We start from the raw sequence: 27,478 nt of genomic DNA, 5'->3' as shown, positions 1-27,478 counted from the left end.
CCAGAGGGCAGAGCCGTCTGTCTGGCTTGTTCCCCCCTGAGTCCAGTTACCTAGTTTTATTGTCTCCAGGAATGCCCTCAAATCCTGCCAACCCCCTTAGCCCCCTCTTCGAATGTCTGAACCCTGCAGTCCACAGCCCCTCGATCCCCAGCCACAGCCCCCAATTCCTCCCCAAGGCCCCTGTCGCCCCCTTAGAGACACAGAGACAAGGCCCCAGCACTGGAGTTTATTGCCTCCCTGGCAGAGAGGAGGCATCCTGGGGGCAGGGCCGGGGGGCAGGCGAGTCTGAGGCCAGTGAGGGGGGGTGTTTCTCTGCTGTGTGATCTGAGGCTCAGATTTGGAGCTGGGGTGCTCAGTGGAGGCTCTTGGAGGCTGAGCTTAGTATTGGGGGGAGCCCTGGGCTGGGCTGGATGATTCTGCCAATGAGAAACGGATGTTCACTTATCCTTTAGGTCTCTGAGCCTCCTGAGGGTGGGGTGGGAAGGGCTGGGGGTGCTGTAGTGTCTTGGAGAAGTTGACCTGCTGTGTCTCTGAGAGCTCGGGCAGAGGGACACAGGGTGGATAGAGGTGTCCACATGCTACAGGTCCAGATGGGGAGGGGGGGCCTGGCCACGGGGGGGGCCTGGCCACGGGGCCCCTCCTTGGGTCACCCTGTGGGGCTACAAGGCTCCTGGCGGGCGCCCCGGGGCCTGGGGCTCAGAGCTCGTCATGGTGACGTGTCAGGTCCTCGCCGTAGTTGGTGGCCTGGCTGCCCACGAACATGTTCCAGTTACTCAGGATCTCGGCCTTGCTTAAACGCCCATCCTGGAGGGAGGGTCACAGGTCAGCAGGGGGGACAAGGGGCCCTGCCTGTGACACTCCTCTCTGAACCTCTCCAGCCCACGGCTTTCTGGGTCCCTGTCCCCTACCTTTCCTCCACTCCCTCCCTGGGTCTCTCTATTCCTATTTTAATCCCTGCCCTAACAGGCCCCCTGCCCCCCCATCCCTACCCCCACCCTGGGTCTGGGGGGCCCGGGTCTGGGCATTTCTGCACAGCAGCCCCCTGGCGCACCTTGTCCGTGTCGCTCTCGTGTAGCAGGTGGTTGGCCTCCACCAGCGGCTGGTCCTGGGCCGGGGGTAGCACCCAGTGGCCCACCTCACTGCCATCCAGCCGCCCATCCTTGTTCAGATCGCGGAAGTCCCGGAATTGCTCCCGCTCGGTCTGGACCCAGGCCGGCTCCTCCTCCCCGGGCTCGGCCGAATACAGATCCGCTGGGCCAGGCAAGAAGGGGCGACGTCAGGCAGTTCTGGTGGGCACCCCGAGGCTCTGTCCCTGCCCTGATACCTCCCAACCCCAGACCCCATCCCAGACCCCAGAACCCCGGGCTGCCCCCTTTGCTTTCTCTCTCGCCTCGGTTCCCTCTTCTGTTTGAATGGGATTGATAGTGACACCGGACTGACAGGTGATCGCCCTGCCACAAGGAAAATGACTTGACTGATGGATCATTTCCTCAACTAGCTCAGTCAGTTGGCCTGATAACACACAGGAAATGCTGCGTGTCCCTTGTTGTGCAGCGCACACAGTCACACCCCAACCCTTAGAACAGCTCACCCCACTTTAAGAACTGTGTGCTGGGCAGTACAGAGGGCCCGTGATGTTGATGAGCACTGGGTCTTATACTATATGTTGGCAAATTGAATTTAAATTTTTTTAAAGATTTTACTTTTTATTTATTCATGAGAGACACAGAGAGAGGCAGAGACACAGGCAGAGAGAGACCAGGCTCCCCGCAGGGAGCCTGATGTGGGACTTGATCCCAGCACCCCAGGATCACGTCCTGAGCCAAAGGCAGACACTCAACCACTGAGCCACCCAGGTGTCCCTGAACTTAAATTAAAAAAAATCGGGGTGCCTGGGTTTTTTGGTTGGTTGGGCAGCTGCCCTTGGCTCAGGGCGTGATCCTGGAGTCCCCCAGATCCAGATCTAGCCCCGCATCCAGCTGCCTGCTCAATGGGGAGTCTGCTTCTTTCTCTGACCCTCATGGCTCTCATGCCCTTGCGCGCTCTCTCTCTCTCTCTCTCTCATGCTCTCTCAAAGAAAATCTTTTTTTTTTTAATTTTTTTTTTAATTTTTTTTTTTTTTTAATTTATGATAGTCACAGAGAGAGAGAGAGAGCCAGAGACACAGGCGGAGGGAGAAGCAGGCTCCATGCACCGGGAGCCTGATGTGGGATTCGATCCCGGGTCTCCAGGATCGCGCCCTGGGCCAAAGGCAGGCGCCAAACCGCTGTGCCACCCAGGGATCCCCTCTCTCAAAGAAAATCTTTTAAAAATTTTTAAATTTTTATTTTTTATTTTTTTTTAATTTTTATTTATTTATGATAGTCACAGAGAGAAAGAGAGGCAGAGACATAGGCAGAGGGAGAAGCAGGCTCCATGCACCGGGAGCCCGATGTGGGATTCGATCCTGGGTCTCCAGGATCGCGCCCTGGGCCAAAGGCAGGCGCCAAACCGCTGCACCACCCAGGGATCCCTTTTTTAAATTTTTAAATAAATAAATAAGAACTTCACTCAAGATTGTTGGAGCCTCTCATTTGTTTCAGTTACTTGTAAACATTTGAAAAACTCTTCCCCTAAACTTGCCCCTAGGGGCTATCTGGGAGAAAGCTGCCCACAGATGGGTTTGGAAGACATTACCACGCAATAAAAAGTATGAAGGTCTCTATACCAGATCCAAGACCATGATAAGTACAGAATGCCTTCCTCTCCTCAGGGACCAGGCCAGGCAGCCGTCACAAGGATGTCACCAAAGACAGAGCAGGCGCTGGACACTCAGTAAGCTTTCCAGAACAGTGAGTGCAGAGCACCCCCCCCCCTTTTTTTTTAGTGATTCTAAGTCATATTTTCTTCCAGGAAGTGATGGCAACAGTAGATGGGAGCTGTTGTAGGTGTTTTAACTTGTGGAGAAAAACAAAGATTCAAAACATAAGCTTAAAAAATAAAAACAAAAAATAAGGGGTGTCTGGCTGGCTCTGTTGGAAGAGCATTTGACTCTTTGTTTTTGTTATTGTTGTTTTTTAAAGATTTTATCTATTCATGAGAAACACACACACAGAGAGAGAGAGAGAGAGAGAGAGAGAGAGGCAGAGACATAGGAAGAGGGAGAAGCGGGCTCCCCGCGGGGAAAAGCAGAAAGACACTCAGCCACTGAGCCACCCAGGTATCCTAGCATTTGACTCTTGATTGAAGGGTGGGGTGGTGGTTGTGTGTTTGAGCCCTATGTTGGAAGGAGAGATAACTTAAATAAATAAATAAAAATTTAAAGATTTAAATAAATAAATGAGCTTTAAACAATTTTTAAATTGTGGTAAAAAGCACATAACATAAAGCCACCATTAGTGGCATTTAGAATCTTCACAGTGTTCGCAGCAACCACATCCACCCAGAACATTTCCATCCCCCCAAAGGGAGACCCTTTTCCCATTAAGAAGCAACTCCCTGGGCAGCCCGGTGGCTCAGTGGTTTAGCGCCGCCTTCAGCTCAGGTCATGATCCTGGAGTCCCAGGATAGAGTCCTGCATCGGGCACCCCGCAGGGAGCCTGCTTCTCCCTCTGCCTGTGTCTCTGCCTCTCTCTCTCCGTGTCTCTCATGAATAAATAAAACCTTTTTTATTTATTTATTTATTTATTTATTTATTTATTTATTTATTTATTTTTTAAATTTATGATAGTCACAGAGAGAGAGAGAGGCAGAGACACAGGCAGAGGGAGAAGCAGGCTCCATGCACCGGGAGCCTGACGTGGGATTCGATCCCGGTTCTCCAGGATCGCGCCCTGGGCCAAAGGCAGGCGCCAAACCGCTGCGCCACCCAGGGATTCCAAAACCTTTTTTTTTTTAAATTAAAAAAGAAGTGACTCCTTTCTCCACCCCCCCCCACTTCAGCCCCTAGCAACTAGTAATCTAATTCCTGTCTCTTATGAATCTTCCTATCCTGAATATTTCATATAAATGGAGTCATACAAGAATATCATGACCCCTTTGGCTGGCTTCTTTTACTTGGCGTAGTGTTTTTATTTTTTTTTGTTAAAGTGTAGCTGACACACAATGTTACATTCGTTTCAGGTGTGGGGCCTGGTGACTTAGCTTACTGTTTGGAAGATTTACCCACATTGTAGCCTGTGTGAGTACTTCCTCCCTTTTTATGGCTGAATAACATCTACCACCTTCCTCTTTAGCAGTCATCGGCTACAGGCATCATGGTTGACTAGATGTCATTCTATCTCTTGGCTGCTCTACTACCATTGCTTTTAAAGGTAAGGAAGCCAAGGCTGAGAAAGGTCAAGGAACTCATTTCTGGGCCCATGGCTGGGAGGTGGCAGGTGGGAAGCACGTAGGCTCCAGAGTGAGCAGAATGAACCTTGAACACGATGCACCCCACCCCTCCCACCTTCCCTGACACACCACCTGTCCACCAGCCTGGGTCAGGGCCCAAGGTGCCCCTTCCATTCTCCTAACTCATGCTCTTCCATCTACCATTCAACAGATGTCAAATTATGTTTTCCTGGGGAACCCTGGGGTCCCACCTGCATCTGTTTCTCTAGACCCCTTAGAGGGAAGGGAAGCAGCCTAGAGGTCAGGGTGGGACCCTGGACTGTCATCCTGCTCCACCCCAGACAAGTAACTGGGTCCCTCTGGGCCTCAGCTTCCTCATCTGTAAAATGGGGTAATAATACCCATCTTAGGGCACCTGGGTGGCTCAGTAGTTGAACATCTGCCTTTGGCTCAGGTTGTAATCTCAGGGTCCTGGGATTGAGTTCCACATGGGCTCCCTGTGGGGAGCCTGCTTCTCCCTCTGCCTGTGTCTCTGCCTCTCTCTTTCTCTGTCTCTCATGAATAAATAAATAAAATCATTTAAAAAAATAGCCATCTTGTAGGATTCATACCCATCTTGTCGGGTTAAAAGTTGTTAACCACTCAGAACAGTCTAGCATGTGGTACGTGACATTGTGCCATTTGTCGGTGATGATGCCTGAATTCTTTCTTACAAAAAAAAAAAAAAAAAGACTTCTATCTTCTATCTTCCTCACTGATGTAAAAAAGATAAATTATGCTCAAATAAAAATGTCTTGCCTGAGGGTTTGTTCCATAAAAACATGCTATGGAAAAATGTTTTCAGGGGTGCCTGAGTGGCTCAGCTGGTTGGGCATCTGCCTCCGGCCCAGGTCATGATCTCAGGGTCCTGGGGTTGAGCCCTGTGTATGCCTCCCTGCTCAGCGAGAACTCTGCTTCTTCCTCACCTCCCTCCTTGTTCTCTCTCTCTCTCTTTCACTATCTCTGTCTCTCTGTCTCTCACAAATAAAATTTAAAAAAGAAAGAAAGAAAAGAAAAGAAAGAAAGAAAGAAAGAAAGAAAGAAAGAAAGAAAGAAAGAAAGAAAGAGAAATGTTTTCAAACTTGTAAAAATATCCATATTTAACAGCTTTCTCCTCAACTATATTCTTTACCCCCTGGGCAGTCCAGCTGGCTCAGCAGTTTAGCACTGCCTTCAGCCCAGAGCCTGATCCTAAAGACCTGGGATCGAGTCCCACGTCGGGCTCCCTGCATAGAGCCTGCTTCTCCCTCTGCCTGTGTCTCTGCCTCTCTCTCTCTCTCTCTCCCTCTCTTTCTCTCTCTTTCTCTCTGTCTCTCATGAATAAATAAATAAATAAGCTTTAAAAAAAAGTCCTTTACCCCTGAAGGCAGGGGTAGAGGCATGGCCAAGAGGAAATTTGGGCATGTCACAAGCCTCCCCCACCAAATTCTGAGTAACAGGAGACACAGCCTTTGCTGTGCAAAGGCAGGCTCAAGACAAGCTCCTTGATTTCTAAATGTTAATGCAGCCGCTGAGGCCCGATTTTGTAGATACTCCAGACCCTTCCAGGAAGGAACCTGGTCTATGATATCTGCTGTATCCTCAACCATGAACATGCAATAGGTGCTCAATACATGTTTTCTGGTCTCAGCACACCATGAGTGCTTAACAAATGCTTTTTTGGGTCTGGCACATAGGAGGTACTGGATAAATGTTTCCTGGGCCTGGCACATAGTAGGTGCTTGGTAAAGATTTGCTAGACCCAACAAATATACGTACTCGATAAATGTTTGCTGGGCCTGACAGACAGTGGGTAATGGATAAATACTTTTAGGGCTCAGCAAACAGTAGGTGCTCCATTAATGTTTGGTGGCTACATGAACTCAAGCAATGCCCCTGCCCCCACTTTAGGAGGGCCATTGGTCTCCTATGGGTGTATACATTGGGCTGTTTGGGGGAGGACAGGCATCCTCAGGAAGGGGATCAGGTCTCACTCACCGATGTACTCATCCACTTGGACGTAACCATCCTTGTTCTTGTCCAGATCCTCCAGGGTTTCCTGGGGAAAGACAGGCATTGGTGCTGGCTCCTGAGGAGGCCTGGCCCCCTGGGATTGGGATGTGAGGTTCCCTCTGGGAATCTGGCTCTGGCTCAGCTGTGTGACCAGGCTTGGGAGCAGTCTCAATGGGGTCAACCTGTCCTGTGGTGGGGGTAGGGGTTGGGTGGCTTTCTGGGGTGTGTAATGGGCCCCTATTTAGTGCATGGGGGCCAGGGAACCCAGATGTCTTGTGATGCACAGGCTGCTTCCACAGAAAGAGACCTGTCCTGCATCCCTACTTTTCTCACACCCCACAGCAAACACTCTCCAAGGGCAGAAGCCTCTTCCCGTTGAGCAGAACCCAGACCGACCCCAGCTCCATTTTGCATATGAGCATGACATACTTGGTGGACCATTGTGACACACATAATACCTCCACTCATGGTTCTCTCTCCACTTCTTGAGCAAATAGCTTCTATTTCCCACTTTTATGCTCAAACTCACTCACTTTAAGATGGTGTAGGGCCTGACACTCCACTATGCCTTCTTTGGAAAGAAAGCTCCAACATTTTAGGGTTGCCAGAAAAAAATATAGGATGCTCACTTACATCCAACTTTCAGATGAACAACTAATATTTCTGGGTTTTTTTTTTTAAGATTTTATTTATTTATTCATGAGAGACACAGAGAGAGGCAGAGACACAGGCAGAGGGAGGAGAAACAGTCTCCATGCAGGAGCCTGATGCGGGACCCGATCTCGGAACTCCAGGATCACGTTCTGAGCCGAAGGCAGATGCTCAACCTCTGAGCCACCCAGGCATCCCCTAGTAATTGTTTAGCATAAGTATGGCCCCACACGAAATTTAGAACATACTTATACTATAGGACAAAGTTCATTTGAATTTCAGAGAATTTCTTAACATGAGTATGTCCCAAATATTGTGTGAGATATATAAAATTTTATTTTTATATTTTTATTTTTTATATTATTTGTTATAAATTCAAGTACAATTGAATGCCCTTTGTTATTTGTTAAATCTGGTAACTCTACAACACTAACATATTGAAATTCCTGTTCTTGTTGTTGTTGTTGTTGTTGTTGTTGTTGTTAAAGATTTTATTTGTTTATTAGAGAGAGAGCAAGCAGGGGGAGAGTGACACGCAGACTCCACACTGAGCACAGAGCCCAACATGGGGCTCAGTCTCACAACCCTGAGATCATGACCTGAGCTGAAATCAAGACAGATGCCTAACCAACTGAGCCACCCAGGAGCCCCAAAATTCGTTATTTCTTTTAAGTAACTTTCTTTTTTTTTTAAAGTAGGCTCCATGTCCAACGTATGACTTGAATGCATGACCCTGAGATCAAGAGTCACATACTCTACTGACTGAGCCACCCAGACAGACACCCCTATAAGTGATTTTCCCTTAGTTTCCGCTTTATACAAGATAGTCGGGGCAAACAGTAATGTTTTGAAATCCTGTGTGTGGGGAGATTACACTGGATATCCATGAATGTGAAAGAGGACAGCAGAGTTTAGACAAGGGCTTGGCAAACTTTTCCCATAAAGGGCCAGAGGAAACAGATCTGGTTTTGGGTGCTGTAGAGCCTCTGTTGAACTGACTCAACTCTCTGTGGTTGTGGCACATGAAAGCTTAAGGGTGTGGCCACACTACAATAAAATTTTATTTGCAAAAACAAGCTGTGGGCTGCAGGTTAGTTTGCTGACCCCTGGTGTGGGCCATGGATTCAACTGCTTGCTGGGCTTCAAATCCAGGCTGTGCCACTTCACCTCCAGGTCATCTCAGGCTAGTCACCTCACCTCTCTCTGCCTAGGTGTCTGCCTATGTAAAATGAAGAGCAGAGCCCACCCCCACAGGGTTGCCATGATGATTCAATCAAGCTAATGCCTAGGTAAGGGTGTTACCATGATGCCCCTGCCACAGAGGGCAAATTCAATCAGAATCTGTTAAATAGTCTCACTGCCTGGCTGGCTCAATCAGAAGAGCATACAACTCTTGATCTCAGGGTTGTAAGTTCGAACCTCACATTGGATGCAGAGATCACTTAAAATTTCTTTTTAAGATTTTATTTATTTATTAATGAAAGACACAGAGAGAGACACACACACACCGGTAGAAGGAGAAGTAGGCTCCATGCAGGGAGCCTGATGCGGGACTCAATCCCAGGACCTTGGGATCACGACCTGAGCCAAAAGGCAGATAGATGCTCAAACACGAGCCACCCAGGCGCCCTTAAAGTCTGTTTAAATTTATTTAAAAAATAAAATCTTAAAAAAAAAAAAATCTTGGGCACCTGGGTGGCTCAGTTGGTTAACCATCTGCCTTTGGCTCAGGTCATGATCTCAGGATCCTGTGATCGAGTCCCGCGTCAGGCTCCCTACTCAGTGGGGTGTCTGCATCTCCCTCTCCTGCTCCCCTTGGTTGTGCTTTCTCTGTCAAATAAAATCTTAAAAAAAAAATCTCAACTCAGGAGAGTAAAGAGGTAGTACGACATTATCTGCTACAAAGAAGGACATAGGGCCTTGTAAGATGGGGAGTCTAGTTGGTTCAAGGAGGCTGGGTTAACAACATCTCTCCTCCGTAGATCATAGTCATCTCTAGAACCAGCTGGAAGCCCCACCTCAAAGGTGAACACACCAAGTCAGTAAAATGCCTTAGAGATATCTAAAACAAAACAAAATATCCAAAACAATCGCAAATGAACATCCCAGTGGAGCCAGTGATTTCACTGCTAGAAGTTTTATCCTGTAGCTATATTGACGTGTGTGTATAAAGTGACACAATGAACATTTACCACCAGTCAATTTTGCAGTTTTACATGTACTAACTTATCTAAGCCCTATAACCAGCCTTGATGTAGGGATAATTATCAGTACCACCATTTTATAGATGAGGAACAGATCCAGAGAGGTTAAATAACTTGCCTAAGGTCACAAAGCCAGGAAGCTGCAGGGCTGGGATTTGAACCCAGGCCTTCTGGCCTGAGAGCCCTTGATCCTAACAGGCTTGCCACAGACCCTCAAACCCACTCTGGAAATGGAGCCATATGAAAGGGGTTACCTGTGGGGATGGGGTTGGGGGATAGGACTGATGAGATGAGGAGGGCAGAGGATTATCCACCTTTTTTTGCATCCTTTGGGCATTTAAACATATCAATATGTAGCCATTTTAGATGTACATATAATTACACTTATAAAATAATTTGCAAAGAGGTACCTGGGTGGCTCAGTCGGTTAAGCATCTGCCTTCGGCTTAGATCATGAACCCAGGATCCTGGATTGAACCCCACATCGGGCTCCCAGTTCATCAGGAGTCTGCTTCTCCCTCTCCCTCACTGCTCCCACTTCTTGTGCTCTCTCTCTCAAAATAATTAAATAAAATCTTAAAAAAAATTATTTGCAAAAAGTTAGGCATGGTAGAAACGGATATAAATCCTTCTACTAAGAGTGAACCCTAATGTGCGCTGTGGACTTTGGGGTAGTGAAGATGTGTCATTGTAGGTCTATCCATTGTAACAAGTGTCCCACTCTGGTGGGGGATGTTGATGTGGGGGAGGCTTGTGAGTGTGGGGGCAGAGGGGAATATGGAAAATCTGTGGACTTTTTGCTCAGTGTTGCTGTGAACCTAAAACTGCTCTAAAAATCAAGCTCTGGGGTGCCTGGCTGGCTCAGTCAGCAAAGAAAGTGACTCTTGATCTCAGAGTTGTGAGTTCAAGCCTTACCTTGGATGTGGAGACTACTTAAAAATAAAATCTTTAAAAAATAATAAAAATAAAATAAAATAAAAATGAAGGTCTATGGGATGCCTGGGTGGCTCAGCAGTTGGGTGTCTGCCTTTGGCTCAGGGTGTGACCCTGGAGTCCCGGGATCAAGTCCCACATCGGGCTCCCTGAGAATAGCCTGCTTCTCCCTCTGCCTCTGTCTCTGCCTCTCTCTCTGTCTTTCATGAATAAATAAATAAAATTTTTTTAAAAAAGTCTATTGAGGAAAAGAAAAAAGAAGGAAAAAACCTTTCCACTATTGGGGCACCTAGATGGCTCAGTTGATTGTGTCTGACCCTTGATTTCAGCTCAAATCATGATCTTAGGGTCATGAGATTGAGCACCGCATTGGGCTCCATGGTGCGCATGGAATCTGCTTAAGAGTTTCTCTCTCCGGGGATCCCTGGGTGGCGCAGCGGTTTAGCGCCTGCCTTTGGCCCAGGGCGCGATCCTGGAGACCCGGGATCAAATCCCACGTCGGGCTCCCGGTGCATGGAGCCTCCCTCTGCCTGTGTCTCTGCCTCTGCCTCTGTGTGTGTGTGTGTGTGTGTGTGTGACTATCATAAATAAAAAAAAAAAAAAAAAATAAGAGTTTCTCTCTCGGGATGCCTGGGTGGCTTAATGATTGAGCATCTGTCTTCAGCCCAGGGCATGATCCTGGGGTCCTAAGATCGAGTCCCACATCAGGTTCCCAGCAAAGAGCCTGCTTCTCCCTCTGCCTATGTCTCTGCCTCTCTGTGTGTCTCTCATGAATAAATAAATAAAATCTTTAAAAAAAAAATTTCTCTCTCCCTCTCCCTTTGCCTATCCCCCCTCACAATATCCCTCTTAAAAAAAAAAGTGGGGGATCCCTGGGTGGCACAGCGGTTTGGCGCCTGCCTTTGGCCCAGGGCGCGATCCTGGAGACCCGGGATCGAATCCCACGTCAGGCTCCCGGTGCATGGAGCCTGCTTCTCCCTCTGCCTATGTCTCTGCCTCTCTGTGTGTCTCTCATGAATAAATAAATAAAATCTTTAAAAAAAAAATTTCTCTCTCCCTCTCCCTTTGCCTATCCCCCCTCACAATATCCCTCTTAAAAAAAAAAGTGGGGGATCCCTGGGTGGCGCAGCGGTTTGGCGCCTGCCTTTGGCCCAGGGCGCGATCCTGGAGACCCGGGATCGAATCCCACGTCAGGCTCCCGGTGCATGGAGCCTGCTTCTCCCTCTGCCTATGTCTCTGCCTCTCTCTCTCTCTCTCTCTGTATGACTATCATAAATAAATAATAAAAAAAAAATAAAATAAAAAAGTGGGGAATCCCTGGATGGCTCAGCAGTTTAGCGCCTGCCTTCAGCCCGGTCTGTGGTCCTGGAGTCCCAGGATTGGGTCCCACAACGGACTCCCTGTGTGGAGCCTGCTTCTCCCTCTGCCTGTGTCTCTGCCTCTCTCTCTCTCTCTCTGTGTGTCTCTCATGAATAAATAAATAAAATATTTTTAAAAAATTCTTCCACTATAAAATGGAGAAGGAGGGAACCCTGGGTGGCGCAGTGGTTTAGTGCCTGCCTTTGGCCCAGGGCGCGATCCTGGAGACCCAGGATCGAATCCCACGTTGGGCTCCTGGTGCATGGAGCCTGCTTCTCCCTCTGCCTATGTCTCTGCCTCTCTCTCTGTGTGTGACTATCATAAATAAATAAAAATTTTAAAAAAATTTAAAAAAATAAAATGGAGAAGGAATTGGAATTGGGAAAAAAGGGATGCCTGGGTGGCTCAACGTTTGGGCTCCTCCCTTCAGCTCAAGGCCTGATCCTGGAGTCCTGGGATCAGGTCCCGCATCGGGCTCCCTGCATGGAGCCTTCTTCTCCCTCTGCCTGTGTCTCTGCCTCTCTCTCTCTCTCTCTCTCTCTGTCTCTCATGAATAAATAAATAAAATCATTAAAAAAAGGAATTGGTGAAAAAAATTATACTGGAATAAGAAGACAGAGGCCAGCAGAAATGGCCTCAGAGTAGATACTCCATGTATGGGGTTGAGATAGGGTTTGGCCAGGATTGGGGTTCCCCAAGGCATTTCTGGGGGATGTGTTTTCAGGCTGGTGCCCCAACTCCAAATGGGAGCACAGAAAGGGGAAGGCAGGACCAAGAGTGATCAGACAATGGGAGGTCAGCTGTTGGGCAAAGGAGAGGTTACCCTCCACTGATCTGTTTGCAGGCTGGGTTCCCTGGGGAAGGTGCTGGAGGACCAGGTGACTGGATCCCCCAAGGTAAGCACTGGAAGGTGGCCCTGACATCAGAAGCCCAGGTCCCAGGAGGAGGTGGGAAGTGGAGAGCAGGCCCCTCGGGCCCTCACTCACAGCTATCACGATGTCCCGCATGTGCGGGAACTCTTCCGGGTGCAAGAAAGCTGTCAGCTCTTCCCGAGTGGCCATCGAGTCCCCGTCCTGGTCCGCCACCCGGAACCGCCGCTCATCCCGAGCCAGCATCTTCTTGTAGGTCTCAGCATCTTCCACATCGTGAAATTCTTCACCTGGAGAAGAGGGGATCTTGGTCAGGTGTGTTTTTATGGTGGGAACACCAAGCAGGTTGAGGGAAAAGATAACAAAGGACCCAACTCAGTAAAGTCAGGGCAGGAAGGCCTCCCCAGAACTAGTAATAATATATATTCATTGTATATATTAGCAACCTTGTCCTGAGAGTTTATTAAATGCTAAGCTCTTTATGTACAGAATTACATTTGATTATCACAAAATGCAAGTCAAGAGTGTTCTTTTATTTATTCTCACTTTATGAAGGAAAAAACAGATTCCCACAGACAGGAAATAACTGGCCCAAAGTCATGCAGCCAGGAATGGTGAACTCTGAGTTGACACCGGCCCTTTGGGCCTCAAGATCCCCTCTGGTACAGTAAGTTATATGGACTCAGGTTATATGACAGGTTTCTGTCAACAAAGAAAACAGTATGAGCAGAATGTGGAGGTCTGAATAGCTCACTGAGTTCAGGGAAACTATAGGAGATCCATATGGCTGGCCAGAAAATGCAGAAAAAGAAAGCCAGAGCTGATTAACTGAGAGTCTCCTCTGGAGGTACTGGGGAGCCATGAAGCCATGAGCAGGGGAGGATCAGGGTCAACTCTGGGTGTGGAAAGACCCCTCTGGGGATATATGGGGGACAGGCTGGAGGAGGGGTGTGGAGGGAGAGTTTAGGAGGAAGAGAACAGAACTGCGGGGGGTTGCAGGGCTAGGGCATGAGAATAGACAGGAGGGAACGCAGTTAGGAGATGGAGTAAACGGATTTGGGGTTCTCAGGAGGAGAGATCAGAGATCAATGGTTAGGAAGACAGAGCATGGGAGGTAGATGTCCCCGATCAAGGATCCCCCAGCTGTGGTTATAGAGGTCGTGGACGCCAGAGTGAGAAGCCAGAGATCAGGGACTGGGAGTTTCAGGGTGATGGGGTACTAGAAGTGGGTAGACTTTGATCAAGAGTTGGAGGTGAAAAAAAAAAAAAAGAGTTGGAGGTAGAGGGATGCCTGGGTGGCTCAGCGGTTAAGTACCTGCCTTTGGCTCAGGGTGTGATCTCACTGTCCCGGGATCGAGTCCCACATCAGGCTCCCTGCATGGAGCCTGCTTCTCCCTCTGCCTACGTCTCTGCCTCTCTCTGTGTGTCTCTCATGAATAAATAAGTGAAATCTTAAAAAAAAAAAAAAAAAAAAAGAGGGATCCCTGGGTGGCGCAGCGGTTTGGCGCCTGCCTTTGGCCCAGGGCGCGATCCTGGGGACCCGGGATCGAGTCCCACGTCGGGCTCCCGGTGCATGGAGCCTGCTTCTCCCTCTGCCTGTGTCTCTGCCTCTCTCTCTCTCTCTCTCTCTCTCTGTGACTATCATAAATAAAGAAAAAAATATTAAAAAAAAAAAAAAAGATTTTAAAAAATGTTTAAAAAAAAAAAAGAGTTGGAGTAGAAGGTTAGGGATTCTTTTTTTTTTTTTTTTTTTTTTTTTTTTTAAGATTTCACTTATTTATTCATGAGAGACACACAGAGAAAGGCAGAGACGTAGGCAGAGGGAGAAGCAGGCTTCATGCAGGGAGCCTGATGTGGGACTCGATCCCAGGACAGAATCACGACCTGAGCCAGAGGTAGATGCTCAACCACTGAACCACCCAGGCGCCCCAAAGGTTAGGGATTCTGTTCCATAGGCTAAAGCTTCTCAGGATAAGGCTGTCAAAAAGGTCAGGGTCACCACGTGTGTGTTTTGAGGGAAGCCGGAGCAGGGTCTGGCCGCATACCCGGCGCGTAGTGGCCATAGGTGGCGTTGCGCAGCTCCTCCCAACCCACACGGCCGTCGCGGTCCGTGTCGTACGTGTTCCAGGCGGCGCTCACCGAGTCGCGTATGTGCCGCTGCTGCGTGTGCGAGATCCAAGCACGGAGCTCGGCCAGCGACACCCAGCCGTCCCCATCCCCCGCGCGGTCCATGCGGTCCACGATGCGCCTGCGAGTCGGGGCGGGGCACGGTCAGTCCCAGACCCCGCCCACCCAGAGACCCGCCTCCGTCCAGGCCCCACCCCCCGCGGGAATCACGCCCCCACTCAAGACACACCCCCATATAGGGTAGAAATCACCGGTCCCGGGGCCGCCCTCACACTGAGGGGAGACCCCTGTCAACCCCTGGGTCGCGCCCAGCGCAGGGCTCCGCCCCCTCAGTCCACACCCAGTGGGTCCCTGAACTCTGATGGTCACCGCCACACATACCCCGGCCCTTCTCCGAGGCAAGTCTTCCAACCCCGCCCCCCGCCCCGCCTGCCTGGCTGCGCGGGCGACTTCAGGGCCCGCCCCCTCCAGCCCCACCCTATGCTGCGTCCCGCCCCTTTCCCCTACTTTTTCCAGACTGTCTCGGGCTTTGCCCTAGGGCCATCACCCGCAACCCCGCGGGCCTGGCTTCCACACTCCCCTCCCCATGCGCCGGCCGGATCCTGTGCACCTTGTCGTCGCCTACGAAGTCCCTCAAGGCCCTTCCTCTGCACCCTCTCTCCGGACGCCCCTGTCTGCTCCCAGGGTCCCCTCCCCACTCCCCCGATCACTCCCCGCCACCGATTTGGGTCCTTACCCAACCACTCACAGAACCCACATGGAGCGCTCCTCTAGGTCACAGTCCTTAAGCCTCCAACCCAGTTCCCAGGGTCAACTCTGAGGTGGCCCTGCCCAGGTCGCTGCCCGGTCCCGTGCCAGGCTCTCTCTACTCTGATGGGTAGCTGGAGTCCCTGGACTCACACCCTAGCCTGAGGTTCAAGTTGTTAAGGGAGTGGGCTCCACAGCCAGATATTCTGGGTTCAAATCGTGCCACCTCCTCTTGCTGGCTCTATGACCTGGACAAGTCACTTAAAAAACAACAACAAAAAACAAACAAACAAACAAACAAAAGGGGTGGCTCAGCGGTTTAGCACCGCCTTCAGCCCAGGGTGTGATCCTGGAGACCCTGGATCGAGTCCCGCATGAGGCTCCCTACATAGAGCCTGCTTCTCCCTCTGCCTGTCTCTCTCTCTCTCTCTGCATCTCTCATGAATAAATAAATAAAATCTGAAAAAAAGAGAAAGCAAACATTTTTTAAAAACCGTGCCTCAGTTTACTCCTCCGTAAAATGGAGGATAAATAACAGAACCTACCCTGCAGCATGGTTGTGGGGATTAAATAAATTAACCCTTGTAAAGCACTTAGAACAATGCCAGGCATTGTAGTGATCTTATGCCAAATGCATTAGTCAATCACTCTGCCTTTCCTCCTCCTTCCCTCTTTTGCCCAGTGCCATCTGTGCACAAACTCTGACCCAGCAGACCCTGTTACCATCACTCTCTCCACTCCGATCTAATCACCGTTGTCTCCTGTCTCCCATCTGGACTACTGCAGTTGCTTTCTCACTGGCTCCCTGCTTCTTGTTCCCTATAGTCTGTTCCCCAAAAGGCAACCAGAAGGATTATGTTGAAACCTAAGCCAGCTCACATCCTCCCTCTGCTTAGAGCCCTCCCATGGCTCTGGCCTCCTTAAGAGAAATGCTAAAATGCCCTGACTTCTTTGTTCCTTCTCTATCACCTTCCACCTTCTCCTCTTCACTCACTAGATTGCAGCCACACGAATCTCACTGTTCCTCAAATATCAGGCCTGCTCCTGCCTCAGGGCCTTTGCACTTACAGTTCCCTCTGCCTGTAATGCTATTTCCCCATATATCCACATGGGTCAAATTTTACCTTCTCACTGAGGCCTCCCCTCCCCTCCCTGTTTAAAATTACAACCCTGATCCTCCTCTCCATCTCTCTCCTACCCCAGTCGTGCTCGGCTTTCTTCTGGGCTGAGCTGGTCGAATTCCTTGGCCACTTCCCGTCCCAGGAAAGCCTCATGGTCGTACTGGAAGTTCCCGTGGGCATCATCGTGAGGGGCCTCGCTCAGGGGGGCCGTCTGGTGCACCCTGCCCTGGCCATGAGGGCCTGCGTCAGGGGATGGCTTGCCCTGGGTCCCGCGTCTGAGCAGCAACAGCAGCAGCAGAAGTGATGGTCGCCACATCATCGGTCCCTAGGGAGCGGTGGAGGTTAGGAGTTAGGGGTCACGGGAAAAAGAATAGAGAGAGGACGGGAGAATGGGGGTGGGAGGCGGGGAGAGATGTAAGACAAAACAGAGAGACAGTTGGCTGCAAAGTTTAGGGCTCAAGAGCCGGGGATGGGAAAAAGGGGGGCGGGCTGCTCAGAGGCAAAGCCAGAGGTAAGGGACTGGGAAGCTCCTGAGAGTCCCAGACGGGTCCCAGAGCCTCTAGTGGAGGGGGGTGGGGGTTCTAGCAGGAGACGTGGCGCACTTCCCACGCAAAGTATGGGGCGGGGTCGTGGCCAGAGAGCAAATGCAGGTCCCCCAGGCTTATTTGCAGCCCGGACCCAATTTATCGACCCGACAGAACCCGAGCCGTCCTCCCGGGACAAGCCACCCGCCCTGGCCTCCCTTTACCAGTTTATCCAGCTTCACTTCGCTCTACATAGGCGGCTCTACGGTCTCCGAAAAAGATGCCCAATTTGGCGGCGGTCCAGCTAGGCCCCGCCTCCAGCGGCGCAGAGGCCCCGCCCCCAGCCAATGAACGCTCAAGAGGACCCCCAGGGGGCGGGGCCGGTGACCTCCGGGCGGGCGGCGGGCTCCCCACGCCACGTCCACAGAGAAGAGCGCGGCCCCCGAGGTTCGGCCCGCCCCTTCCCCCGGTAGGCGGGTGTGCGGCCCCGGAGAGCCGCGGATGCCAGAACTACAACTCCCGGCAGGCATCCGAGCGCCCTGCAGACCACCGACCACCTCCAGCAGTTCTATTTCCGAAGCGTCTTGGGAGGTGTTTTGGGTGTTGTTGTTGTTTTTTGCAGGGGGGAGATTTTTTTTGTTTTCTAGTTATTTATTTAATCTCAAAAAATAATAATAATAATAAGTAATCTCTACACCGAAGGTGGAGCTGGAGCTCAGGACCCCAAGATCAAGAGTCGCATGCTTTTCTGACTGAGCCAGCCAGGCAGCCGGGGAGGTTTATTTTTATCTTTCTCTTTGTCAGCATGGTCTTAAGAAAGACGGGAACCAAGGGCCAGGCATCTCCTTCCCTCAAGGGAACAGTGCTTCTCTTCCGCTCCACCCAAGGAGTCAGTTCAGACTCCAGCCAGGAATTCCTCAAAATGCGTGGCACAGTGTAGGCATTCGGTAAATATCTGTGAAGCTTACGAATGAAAAAGACGGGACTTGGTATATAAAACTGGCATATTCCCAGACGGCAATATGTTAGCCTCTGGAGAGATCTGAAGCTCAGGATTTAGCTATTCCTTCCCCCGACTTGTTGTCCTACTGCCCCCTGCCTAAAAGTTGAAATGATAAGAACACAATAATTTGGGCCCAAACTCGTGTTTATATGTGGAGGTGGAAAAGAGCCATGATCATCAGGAGGGGAAACTGAGGCAGACCATAGGAGAAATCCAGAAGGTCATTGGGCCCAGGACTCTTTCCGGAGGCTCAGAAATACCAGGATTCCAGGAGGTCTCACAGCATGAAAGGAGCCTGACTACATTAGCTGATAGTAGCCAGGATAGGGGATGATCATCAGGCAGCTGCTGAGAATGCATTTATATCCTAAGAGTCAGCATCCTTGGGCACGCCAGGAGTGGGCAGGAGGGCCCCTACATCATCCCCACGGAGAGACATCCAAGGGGCTGAGGAAAGAGGAAGGGGGTGGGTCATCAGAACCTGAAGTCCTCTGGGTTCCTGACTGCCTCTCCCCCACACGTGTCTCCATGAGAGGGCCTGTCTTTCCCCGTCTCTGTCCTACTCCAAGGCTTCTGTCCCCCTCTGAGTCTCTGTTTCATCCCTCCAGTCCCCCACCTCTCTGCATCTCTGTCCTTTTCTGGTCTGGATGTGCTGCCCACCCCCAGGTCTTTGTCTCTCTCTCTTTGCAGGTTTCCAGTTCTTTCCCTCTTCCTGCTCCGCACCTGGCAGCCCCCTTCTCATCCTCCTCCACAGCAGAGCTCCTCCCACAGCCACTGCCGTGAGCAGCAAGAAGCCAATGACGATTCCAACCACTGGCACCGAGGATTTGGCTGGTGATTCTGCAGCCAGAGAATGATGTGAGATGCTGAAGGGACTGCCCAGCCCATCTGAGTCAGGGCAGGAGACTGGGGGTGGTCAGTCCCTCCCAGCCTCAGAGATTCCCAAGATCAGGTTCTGGGGAATGTGGGGGCAGAGGGAAAGCCCATCAGCAGATGTTCTGGGTCTGTGCAGAATGCTCCCATGTTGCTTAGAAGAACCAGCCACAGTAAGATGAGTCTCAGTCACACTAGCCAAGGGACCTGTAGCAGCAGGGTGCAAGGTATTCTGACTCCAGAGAGGAAGGGCGGGCACAGAGCAGTAGGTCAGATCGCAAGAGACTGGCTAGCTGAGCCATTCAGTGGTCAGTCTTAGTGACAACCGGCAGCAGCAGACAACAAATGATCAGAATAGTAGCAGCAGCAGCAGCAGCAGCAGGGAAAGTGGTGGAATTTAGGGAGGACTTTCGGCAGTTAATGGTTGGTCAGACTCAGTGAGGCTGGCAGCAGCAGGATGGAAGGCAGGCAGACTCAAGGAGGACCAGCAGCAGTGGGGTGGAAAGTGGTCAGACCCAAGAAGGATGAAAGGCAACCAGAAACAGGGGATGTCATCACTCAGCGGGACCTCACCCAGCTCCACAGTGAGGGGCTGTGGCAGCCCTGCATGCTGCACCAGGCAGCGGTAGTGGTGCTCGTCGCCACTTTTGACTGTCAATGAAGACCAGGCATGGAAGGAGCCGTCGCCATTGGGGCCAAAGTCCCCTTCACCAGAGCCAGCTGCCAGGCCATTCCGGAGGAATCGTAGTTGTAGCTCCGGTGGGTAGAAGGAGAAGGCACTGCAGGTGAGCACAGAAAAGCCAGGGCTGCCGGGTCGGGCCTTCAGGCGCATGGAGGGTGGCTCTGCAGACAAACAGGCAGACAGACCTGAGCCCCAAGCCCATGAACCCCTAGGGCCAGATCTAATGAAGGCCAGATATGGACATACAGAAGCCTCCATTCCTTCCACTATACCCAGTAGGTCCCACCATGTGCCCTGCACTGTGCTGAGCCTGCAGAATATAGTAGGAAATGTAAAGGGACTGACCTAAGGGGATAGAGACCCCACCAATCTACAGTGACGGTATCCACCTCTCACCCATTCCTTCCTACAGCAGACATATACGGGGAATCAGTAACCACGTGCCAGACACCCTTCTAGGCACACAGCAGTGAACAAGACAGACAGAAGTCCCTGTCTTCAAGGAGCCCGGGTTCTAACAAGGGGAGAGAGACCGCTATCAGTGTCCAAATAAATAAAAAAGAAATAGGCTGTGAAAGTGTTGTGAGGAGGTAAAATAAGACCCTATTGTTGTTAAAAGACGGTAGGCAGATAGTATGAAAAATATAGCAGCGCATCTGAAATTTAAATGAACTGGACAAATGCCTGGGACATGCAGCCTTCCAAAACTGACACAAGAAATAAAAAATTGGAGTAGTCCTATAGTGATTTAACAATTTTAATCCATGATTTTAAACTTTTCAGCAAGTAAAAATCCAGGTCCAGGTGACATCATTCATTGTGAATTCTTTAAAAAAAAATTTTTTTGGGGGGGGGGCGGGAAAAAATTTAAAAATTAAAAAAAAAAAAAGCAAAACTGGGGCACCTGGGTGGCTCAAGCAGTTAAGTGTCTGCCTTCAGGTCAGGTCATAATCTCTAGGTCCTGGGATCGAACCCCACAATGGTCTCCCTGCTTAGCATAGAGCCTGCTTCTCTCTTTCCCTCTGCCTGCCACACCTCCTGCTTGTGCTCTCTTTCTGTCAAATAAATAAAACCTTAAAAAAAAACACAACAACAACAAAGAGCAGATCTACATCTAATTTGGGGGGGCGGAATGTGGGATCCATCTACTTCGGATCTCCAGTGGAGGAGAGAGGATGGTGGTCTTGCAAGAAATGATGCTGCATCAACTGGAGATCCATGAAGGACAAATGAACATTGAACCCTTACCTCACACCATTACATACAATTAACTCAAGATGGATCACACAGTTATATACGAAAGCTACTTATCAACCAAGCTTCTAGAAGACATAAAAGAATCCCTTCATAGCTTTGAAAGAGGAAAGATTTCCTAAAGAGCACACACACAAGAGCTATACATAAAATATGGATGAATTGATGTTCATTAAAATTAAGAACTTTTGTTCAGGGATGCCTGGGTGGCTTAGCAGTTGAGAGTCTGCCTTCGGCTCAGGGTGTGACCCTGGAGGCTGGGGATCGAGTCCCACATCGGGCTCCCTGCATAGAGCCTGCTTCTGCCTCTGCCTGTGTCTCTGCCTGTGTGTGTGTGTCTCTCATGAATAAAAAATTAAAATATATGTTTTTTAAAATGCAGCTTAAAAATGGGCAAATCAGGAGATCCCTGGGTGGCTCAGCGGTTTGGCGCCTGCCTTTGGCCCAGGGCGCGATCCTGGAGTCCCGGGATCGAGTCCCGCTTCGGGCTCCCGGCATGGAGCCTGCTTCTCCCTCTGCCTGTGTCTCTGCCTCTCTCTCTCTCTCTATGTCTATCATGAATGAATAAATAAATCTTTAAAAAAAAATAGGCACGGGCAGCCCTGGTGGTGCAGCGGTTTAGCGCTGCCTGCAGCCCGAGGTTTGAGCCTGGGGACACTGGATAGAGTCCCACGTCAGGCTCTCTGCATGGAGCGTGCTTCTCCTTCTGCCTGTGCCTCTGCCCCCCCCCCCCCATGTCTCTATGAATAAATAAATAAAATATTTAAAAATAAATAAATAAATACATTTTTAAAATGGGCAAATCACTCAATCACTCCAAAAGAGTGAATGTTCAACTGGCCAATAATATGTAAATGTACTGACCATCACTAGTCATCAACTCATTTATCTGATTTTTTTTAATTTTTTTTAAATTTTATTTATTTATGATAGGCACACAGTGAGAGAGAGGCAGAGACACAGGCAGAGGGAGAAGCAGGCTCCATACACCAGGAGCCCGATGTGGAACTCGATCCTGGATCCCCAGGATCGCGCCCTGGGCCAAAGGCAGGCGCCAAACCGCTGCGCCACCCAGGGATCCCCTGATTTTTTTTTTTTAAGATTTATTTATTCATTTCAGAGAGAGCTGAAGCCTGAGCGGAAGGGGCAGAGGGAGAGAGAGAAACTCAAGCAGACTCCATGCTGAGCTGAGAGCCTGACACAGGGCTCAGTCCCACAACCCTGAGATCATGAACTAAGTCAAAAAGTCAAAACCTAGAGTCAGACACCTAATTGGCTGCACCACCCAGGTGCCCCTCTGATATATATTTTTTTAAGATTTATTTATTTGAGGGATCCCTGGGTGGTGCAGCGGTTTAGCGCCTGTCTTTGGCCCAGGGCGCGATCCTGGAGACCCGGGATCGAGTCCCACGTCGGGCTCCCGGTGCATGGAGCCTGCTTCTCCCTCTGCCTGTGTCTCTGCCTCTCTCTCTCTCTCTCTGTGTGTGACTATCATAAAAAAAAAAAAAAAAAAAAAAAAAAAAAAAAAAAAAAAAAAGATTTATTTATTTGAGAGGAATCCTGGGGTGGTTCAGCGGTTTAGCACCTGCCTTCCACCCAGGGTGTGATCCTGGAGTCCCAGGATCGAGTCCCATATCAGACTCCCTGCATGGAGCCTGCTTCTCCCTCTGCCTGTGTCTCTGCCTCTGTGCGTGTCTCTCATGAATAAATAAATAAAAATCTTTAAAAATATATATATTTATTTGAGAGAGAAAGATAAAGAGTGGGAGGGGAGGGGCATAGAGAGAGAGGGAGAGAGAATATCTCAGGCTGAGCATGGAGCCTGACGCTGGGCTCAATCCTATGACCCTGAAATCCCGACCCAATTCTCACTTATCATCAGAGAAATGAAAAATGCATCACAGTAAGATACCAGCACACACCCGTCAGAATGGTTAAAATGAAGGCAGGCAGGGACATCTGGGTGGTTCAGCGGTTTGGTGCCTGCCTTGGGCCCAGGGCATGATCCTGGGGACCCAGGATCGAGTCCCACATCAGCCTCCCTGCATGGAGCCTGCTTTCTCCCTCTGCCTATGTCTCTGCCTCTCTGTGTCTCTCATGAAAAAATAAATAAAATCTTTATGTTTTTTTAAAGATTTATTTATTTATTTATTTATTATGATAGACACAGAGAGAGAGACAGACCACTGAGCCACCCAGGGATCCCCTAAATAAAATCTTAAAAAAAAATTCAAGGCAGACAATATCAAATTCTGGCAAGTCTGTGGAGCAGCTGGAGTTCTCCTACACAGCTGGTGGGATTATGAAATGGGTTCAACCCCTTTGAGAAAAGCCTCTAGCACTACCTACTAAAACTAATCTGGTGCCTACACTACAATATACAAAGCAGCACACGCTCACAGTCATCTGAAGTTCAAAATTGGGCAATGGCATGGTGATAAAAATCAGGTCACTTGTTAACCTTGGGAAGTATGGAATGGGACACAAGGAAGTCTTGTGGGGTGCTGGAAATGTTCTAGATCTTGACACGCAGGTTTATGGGCCTCCATTAAACTTAACTGAGCCATGTATTTTAGATAGGTGAGTTACAGCTCAATAAAAAAGAAAAAAACAATGACACCATAGTGAATGAATGGACAAAGCAATGGCATGGGAGACAGTAATGGGGGTGGTATGGGGACGCACTGTAGCCAGGGTGATCAAGGAGGACCCTGCTGAAGACACTGACCTAGGTCTGACATCCTAGGTCAAACCTAAAGCATGAGAAGGACCCAGTCATGCCAGGATCCCAAGGAAGAGAACTGCAAGCAGAGGGCACAGCAGGTGCAAAAGCCCTAAGGAGGAAAAGAACCTGACATGTGGAGGAAGGTCAAAGAAAATCTCCCTGGCTGTGACACCAGAGGAACTGATGGAGGATGGCAGAGGTAGAGAAATGGGAGCGCCAGTATGGTTCAGCAAATGCTGGGTGAGTCCGTCAGGCCGAGTGAAGCAGGCAGAGGAAAGGGCCAGAGGCCACTGGTACTCGGGGCCTCCAGGCCCAGAACAAGGAACGTGAGCTATGTCCAGAGGTCTCTAAGAGCCAGGGGAGGGCTGTGTGTGGGAGGGGAGTGGGGGCAGCTCTGGGGACATGTTGGGGAGGAGTGGGGGCCAGGAGCCCGGGGAAGAGGCTGGGGGAAGAAGGTGAGGCCTATAGTGGGGGTGTGGGGATGGAAAGCTCCCTGGGGATCAGGGAATCTTCTGAAGGTTGCTCACCCTTCCACTCCAGGTTTCCACGGCCCCTCTCCAGATGGCCCAGCAGCCGCTGGGGGCAGGAGTAGAGCAGGAAGGTCCTCTCCTTGCTGACTGCCCCAGCCTGCTGCATCCACCTCTTACTGACCATCTCGGTCTCGGGCCAGTCCCCATTCCAGGTGCCCAGCTTGGGGTCGAAAGTCATGAAATCCTCGCCGTTCAGCGCAAACTTGGCCACGGGCACTGAGGTGTTGTCGGGGCCCAACTCGCAGCCCAGCAGGCCCTGCAGGGTGTAGGGTCCTGGGGTGCCCACATACAGGTAAGCAGGGCCCAGGAGCAGCAGCCCCGTGCCCTCCCTGCTCAGACCCAGGGGTCAGGGGATCTTACCTCCATCCCCCAAGGCTTTGAGAGCTTCCAGGAAGAGCCCCTCCTTGGTCCTCAGGTCCGTGGTCTCTTTCTCCCAATACCAGGACACCTGGTTTTCCCAGACCCAAGCTCCGTACGGCTCGGCCTGGGCCCGCAGGTTATTGTAGCTCAGATATTGCTGGGGACCCAGCCAGCCGGAGGCCCAGAAGGCAGGAGTCCCAGGAGGAGGAGCGGACACAGCGGTGAGGTGGTACAGGAGGGAGAGATGGCTGTCTGCTGGAGGAAGACAGGTGAAGAGGGCGGGGGCCTAGGCTGGGAGCAGGACAGATGCCCTGAAAGAGGAAAGACTCAACCCCAGGGAGAAAGGACAGACTCCTTGGGGCACATGTGTGGCTCAGTGGCTGAACATCTGCCTCTGGCTCAGGCCTTGATCCCAGAGTCCTGGAATAGAGTCCCGCATCGGGCTTCCTGCAGGGAGCCTGCTTCTCCTTCTGCCTGTCTCTGTCTCTGTGTGTGTGTGTGTGTGTGTGTCTCGCATGAATAAATAAAAAAGAAAGAAGAGGGGATCCCTGGGTGGCGCAGCGGTTTGGCGCCTGCCTTCGGCCCAGAGCGCGATCCTGGAGACCCGGGGTCGAATCCCACATCGGGCTCCCAGTGCATGGAGCCTGCTTCTCCCTCTGCCTGTGTCTCTGCCCCTCCCTCTCTCTCTCTCTCTCTCTATCATAAATAAATAAAAATAAATAAAAATAAATAAAAATAAAAAAATAAAAAAAAAGAAAGAAGAAAGAAAGAAAGAAAGAAAGAAAGAAAGAAAGAAAGAAAGAAAGAAAGAAAAGAAAAAAGACAAGACAAGACAAGAAAAGAAAAGACAAGACCCAGAAGTGGGGACAGACCCAGAGAGAGGAGGACAGACGGGGGGGGGGGGGGGGGGGGGGGGGTGACAGTCCCCCGGACAGAAGCGAACAGGTGGCCCGCAGACACGGCCACCGAGGGAGGAAGAAGAGCGACAGAGCGACGCTCCGGGAAGGCGTCGTGCCCGCCCACAGTGAACCCTCCGATTTCGCTTCCCTCGCCCCTTCCCGGCCGCCGGCGCCTCCCTCCCCGCCGCCCGCCGCGGGCCCCTCACCTGCGCGCAGGGTCGGCAGCAGGAAAAGCAGGAAACCGAGCCCCCAGGACCGAGGCCGAGGGACCCCCATCCTGAGCGGGAGACCTGGGGCGGGAGGGGGCGCGTGAGTGCTCCGACCCCCGCCCCGCCCCCTCCTCCCGCAGCGCCCGAGGGGCTCGGCCAGCACGCGCGCCCGCCTGGGGGCCCCGGGGCTCCGGGACTCAGGCTGGCCTCCCTGCCTCCTCCTCCGCGAACTTTCACCCCTTCATTTGGTCCTTTTGGGTTAATTAATTACAGAGCCTGGATAGGCTGAGAGTCCTGTCTCCGAGCTCCGCCCCGTCTCTTCCTCCTCCCTCAGACCCGGGAGTCCCTGCCCCCAGCCCCTCCTCCCTCAGACCCGGGAGTCCCTGCCCCCAGCCCCCTGCAACCTCAAACCCGGGAATCCTCACCTCCAGCCCCCTCCTCCCTCAGACCCAGAGGTCCTGCCCCCAGCCGCCTCCTCTCTCAGACTCAGGGATCCGGACCTCCAGCGCTCCTCCCTCAGACCCTGGAGTCGTGGACCCCCAGCCCCATCCTTTTTGAGACCCAGGGGTCCGGGCCCCAGTCCTCTCCTTCCCCAGAGCCAGGAGTCCAGGCCCCCAGGCCCCTCCTCCCTCAGACCCAGGAGTCCAGGCCCCCAGGCCCCTCCTCCCTCAGACCCAAGCGTCCAAGCCTCCAGCCCCCTCCTCCCTCAAGACCAGAAGTGGGAACCCCCAGCCCTCTCCTTCCCCAGACCCAAGAGTCCAGGGCCTCCAGCCCCTCCTCCCTCAGACCCAGGAGTCCAGGTCCCTAGTGTCTTCTCCCTCAGAGCCGAGAATCCCGCCCCCAAACCCTCAGATCCAAGAGCCCTGGCCCCCTCCTCCCTCAGACCCAAGAGTCCAAGCCCCCAGCCCCCTCCTTCCTCAAGACCAGAAGTGGGAACCCCCAGCTCCCTCCTTCCCCAGACCCAGGAGTTCAGGGCTTCCAGCCTCACTCTCAGACCCAGGAGTCCAGGTCCCCAGCCTCTTCCTCCCTCAGACCCAAGAGTCCAAGCCCTCAGCCCCCTCCTGCCTCAAGACCAGAAGTGGGAGCCCACAGCCTCCTCCTCCCTCAGACCCAGGAGTCCAGGCCCTTAGTCTCTCCTCCCAAGAGCAGAGAATCCTGCCCCCACCCCCTCAGATCTGAGAGCCCCGGCCGGGCCCCCTCCTCCCTCAGACCCAGCGTGTAGGACCCCAGACCTCTCCTCCCTCAGACCCAGAAGCCCAGAACCCTGCCCGTCCTCCCTCGGCTGGGGCCCAGCTCTGCTCACCACAGCGAAGTTCCCTTCCCTCCTGCAGCCCTAGCTGGCTCCCGTGACTGGAGACCCCAGTTCCTCTCTCACATCCTGTCCGGAGACTGCTCCCTGACTTCGGGAATATCCAACCCCGCCCCCCAGCTGCAGGGCACACCCCAGGCCCAGCGCCCAGCCTCCTGGAGTATTTGTTTCACACTGGGTCTTGAAACTTTTTTCTTTGTTTCTTTTCTTTTCTTTTCTTTTTGGCTTTTTCTTTTTTTCTTTTCTTTTCTTTTTTTTTTTTTTTTTTTTGTCTCTTTCTCTGTTGCTCCCTGTTTTCCGATTTTGAGGGTGTCAGCCACCCAGCGAATTCATGACAAAGTTGAGAGCCCAACACTATGGGAGTCCAAACTTTGAAGGTTTCAGTGGGTCCCCTGCTTTACCTCATTATACAACGTTCCCCACCCCGCACCCCTTCACCAGCCCTTGCTACAGGGAAAGTTCTCCAGACACCTCTAAATTTCCTCCTTGGGACCCGTTCCCTAAGTGTGTCCCTTCTACTTCTTTAGTATCTTCTGATATGGCCTTAATAACACGGTCCCAGGATATATTGCTCTCAGGCTTAGAGGCCCCCTCGAGTCCCCCCCAGCCCACACTGTGGCTACAATGCCTCCATTATGCTGGAATGTTGTGCACCGCCCTTATATTCATATATAGAAAGGAGACTTATTTTAAGCAATCCACTCACGTGATTTAGGCCTAGCGAGCCTAAAATTTGATAGGGGTGGCTGGCCAGCTG

General features: G+C 51.3%; 2 protein-coding genes across 8 annotated transcripts; both read right to left on the bottom strand.

Moving 5' to 3' along the window:
- Window positions 1-211: 211 nt before the first annotated feature.
- On the bottom strand, window positions 212-17,328 carry RCN3 (reticulocalbin 3). 2 transcript variants are annotated; one of them, XM_026013917.2, is made up of 7 exons: window positions 17,102-17,328; window positions 16,431-16,678; window positions 14,404-14,606; window positions 12,476-12,648; window positions 6,328-6,388; window positions 1,052-1,251; window positions 212-804 (listed from the first exon to the last, which is right to left on the bottom strand). In XM_026013917.2, the coding sequence occupies exons 2-7, from the start codon at window positions 16,670-16,672 to the stop codon at window positions 697-699; spliced, it is 987 nt and encodes a 328-aa protein (XP_025869702.1). In that variant the 5' UTR covers window positions 16,673-16,678; window positions 17,102-17,328; the 3' UTR covers window positions 212-696. The 2 variants fall into 2 exon arrangements, with proteins under 2 accessions (XP_025869702.1, XP_072613372.1); XM_072757271.1 differs by lacking the exon at window positions 17,102-17,328 and having other exon boundaries at window positions 16,431-16,911.
- A 678-nt stretch (window positions 17,329-18,006) lies between these two features.
- FCGRT (Fc gamma receptor and transporter) lies at window positions 18,007-26,830 on the bottom strand. Of its 6 annotated transcripts, none has more exons than XM_026014004.2 (7): window positions 26,716-26,830; window positions 25,410-25,493; window positions 24,305-24,556; window positions 23,942-24,217; window positions 19,327-19,596; window positions 18,604-18,720; window positions 18,007-18,327 (listed from the first exon to the last, which is right to left on the bottom strand). In XM_026014004.2, the coding sequence occupies exons 2-7, from the start codon at window positions 25,477-25,479 to the stop codon at window positions 18,248-18,250; spliced, it is 1,065 nt and encodes a 354-aa protein (XP_025869789.1). In that variant the 5' UTR covers window positions 25,480-25,493; window positions 26,716-26,830; the 3' UTR covers window positions 18,007-18,247. The 6 variants fall into 6 exon arrangements, with proteins under 6 accessions (XP_025869789.1, XP_072613339.1, XP_072613365.1 ...); XM_072757238.1 differs by having other exon boundaries at window positions 24,305-24,559; window positions 26,716-26,810; XM_072757264.1 differs by lacking the exon at window positions 18,604-18,720.
- Window positions 26,831-27,478: the final 648 nt, after the last annotated feature.

The sequence above is a fragment of the Vulpes vulpes genome, chromosome 1 (genome assembly GCF_048418805.1).
Source record: "Vulpes vulpes isolate BD-2025 chromosome 1, VulVul3, whole genome shotgun sequence".
NCBI classification, from domain to species: Eukaryota; Metazoa; Chordata; class Mammalia; order Carnivora; family Canidae; genus Vulpes; species Vulpes vulpes.
This window is presented reverse-complemented; position numbering and strand designations above follow the sequence as displayed.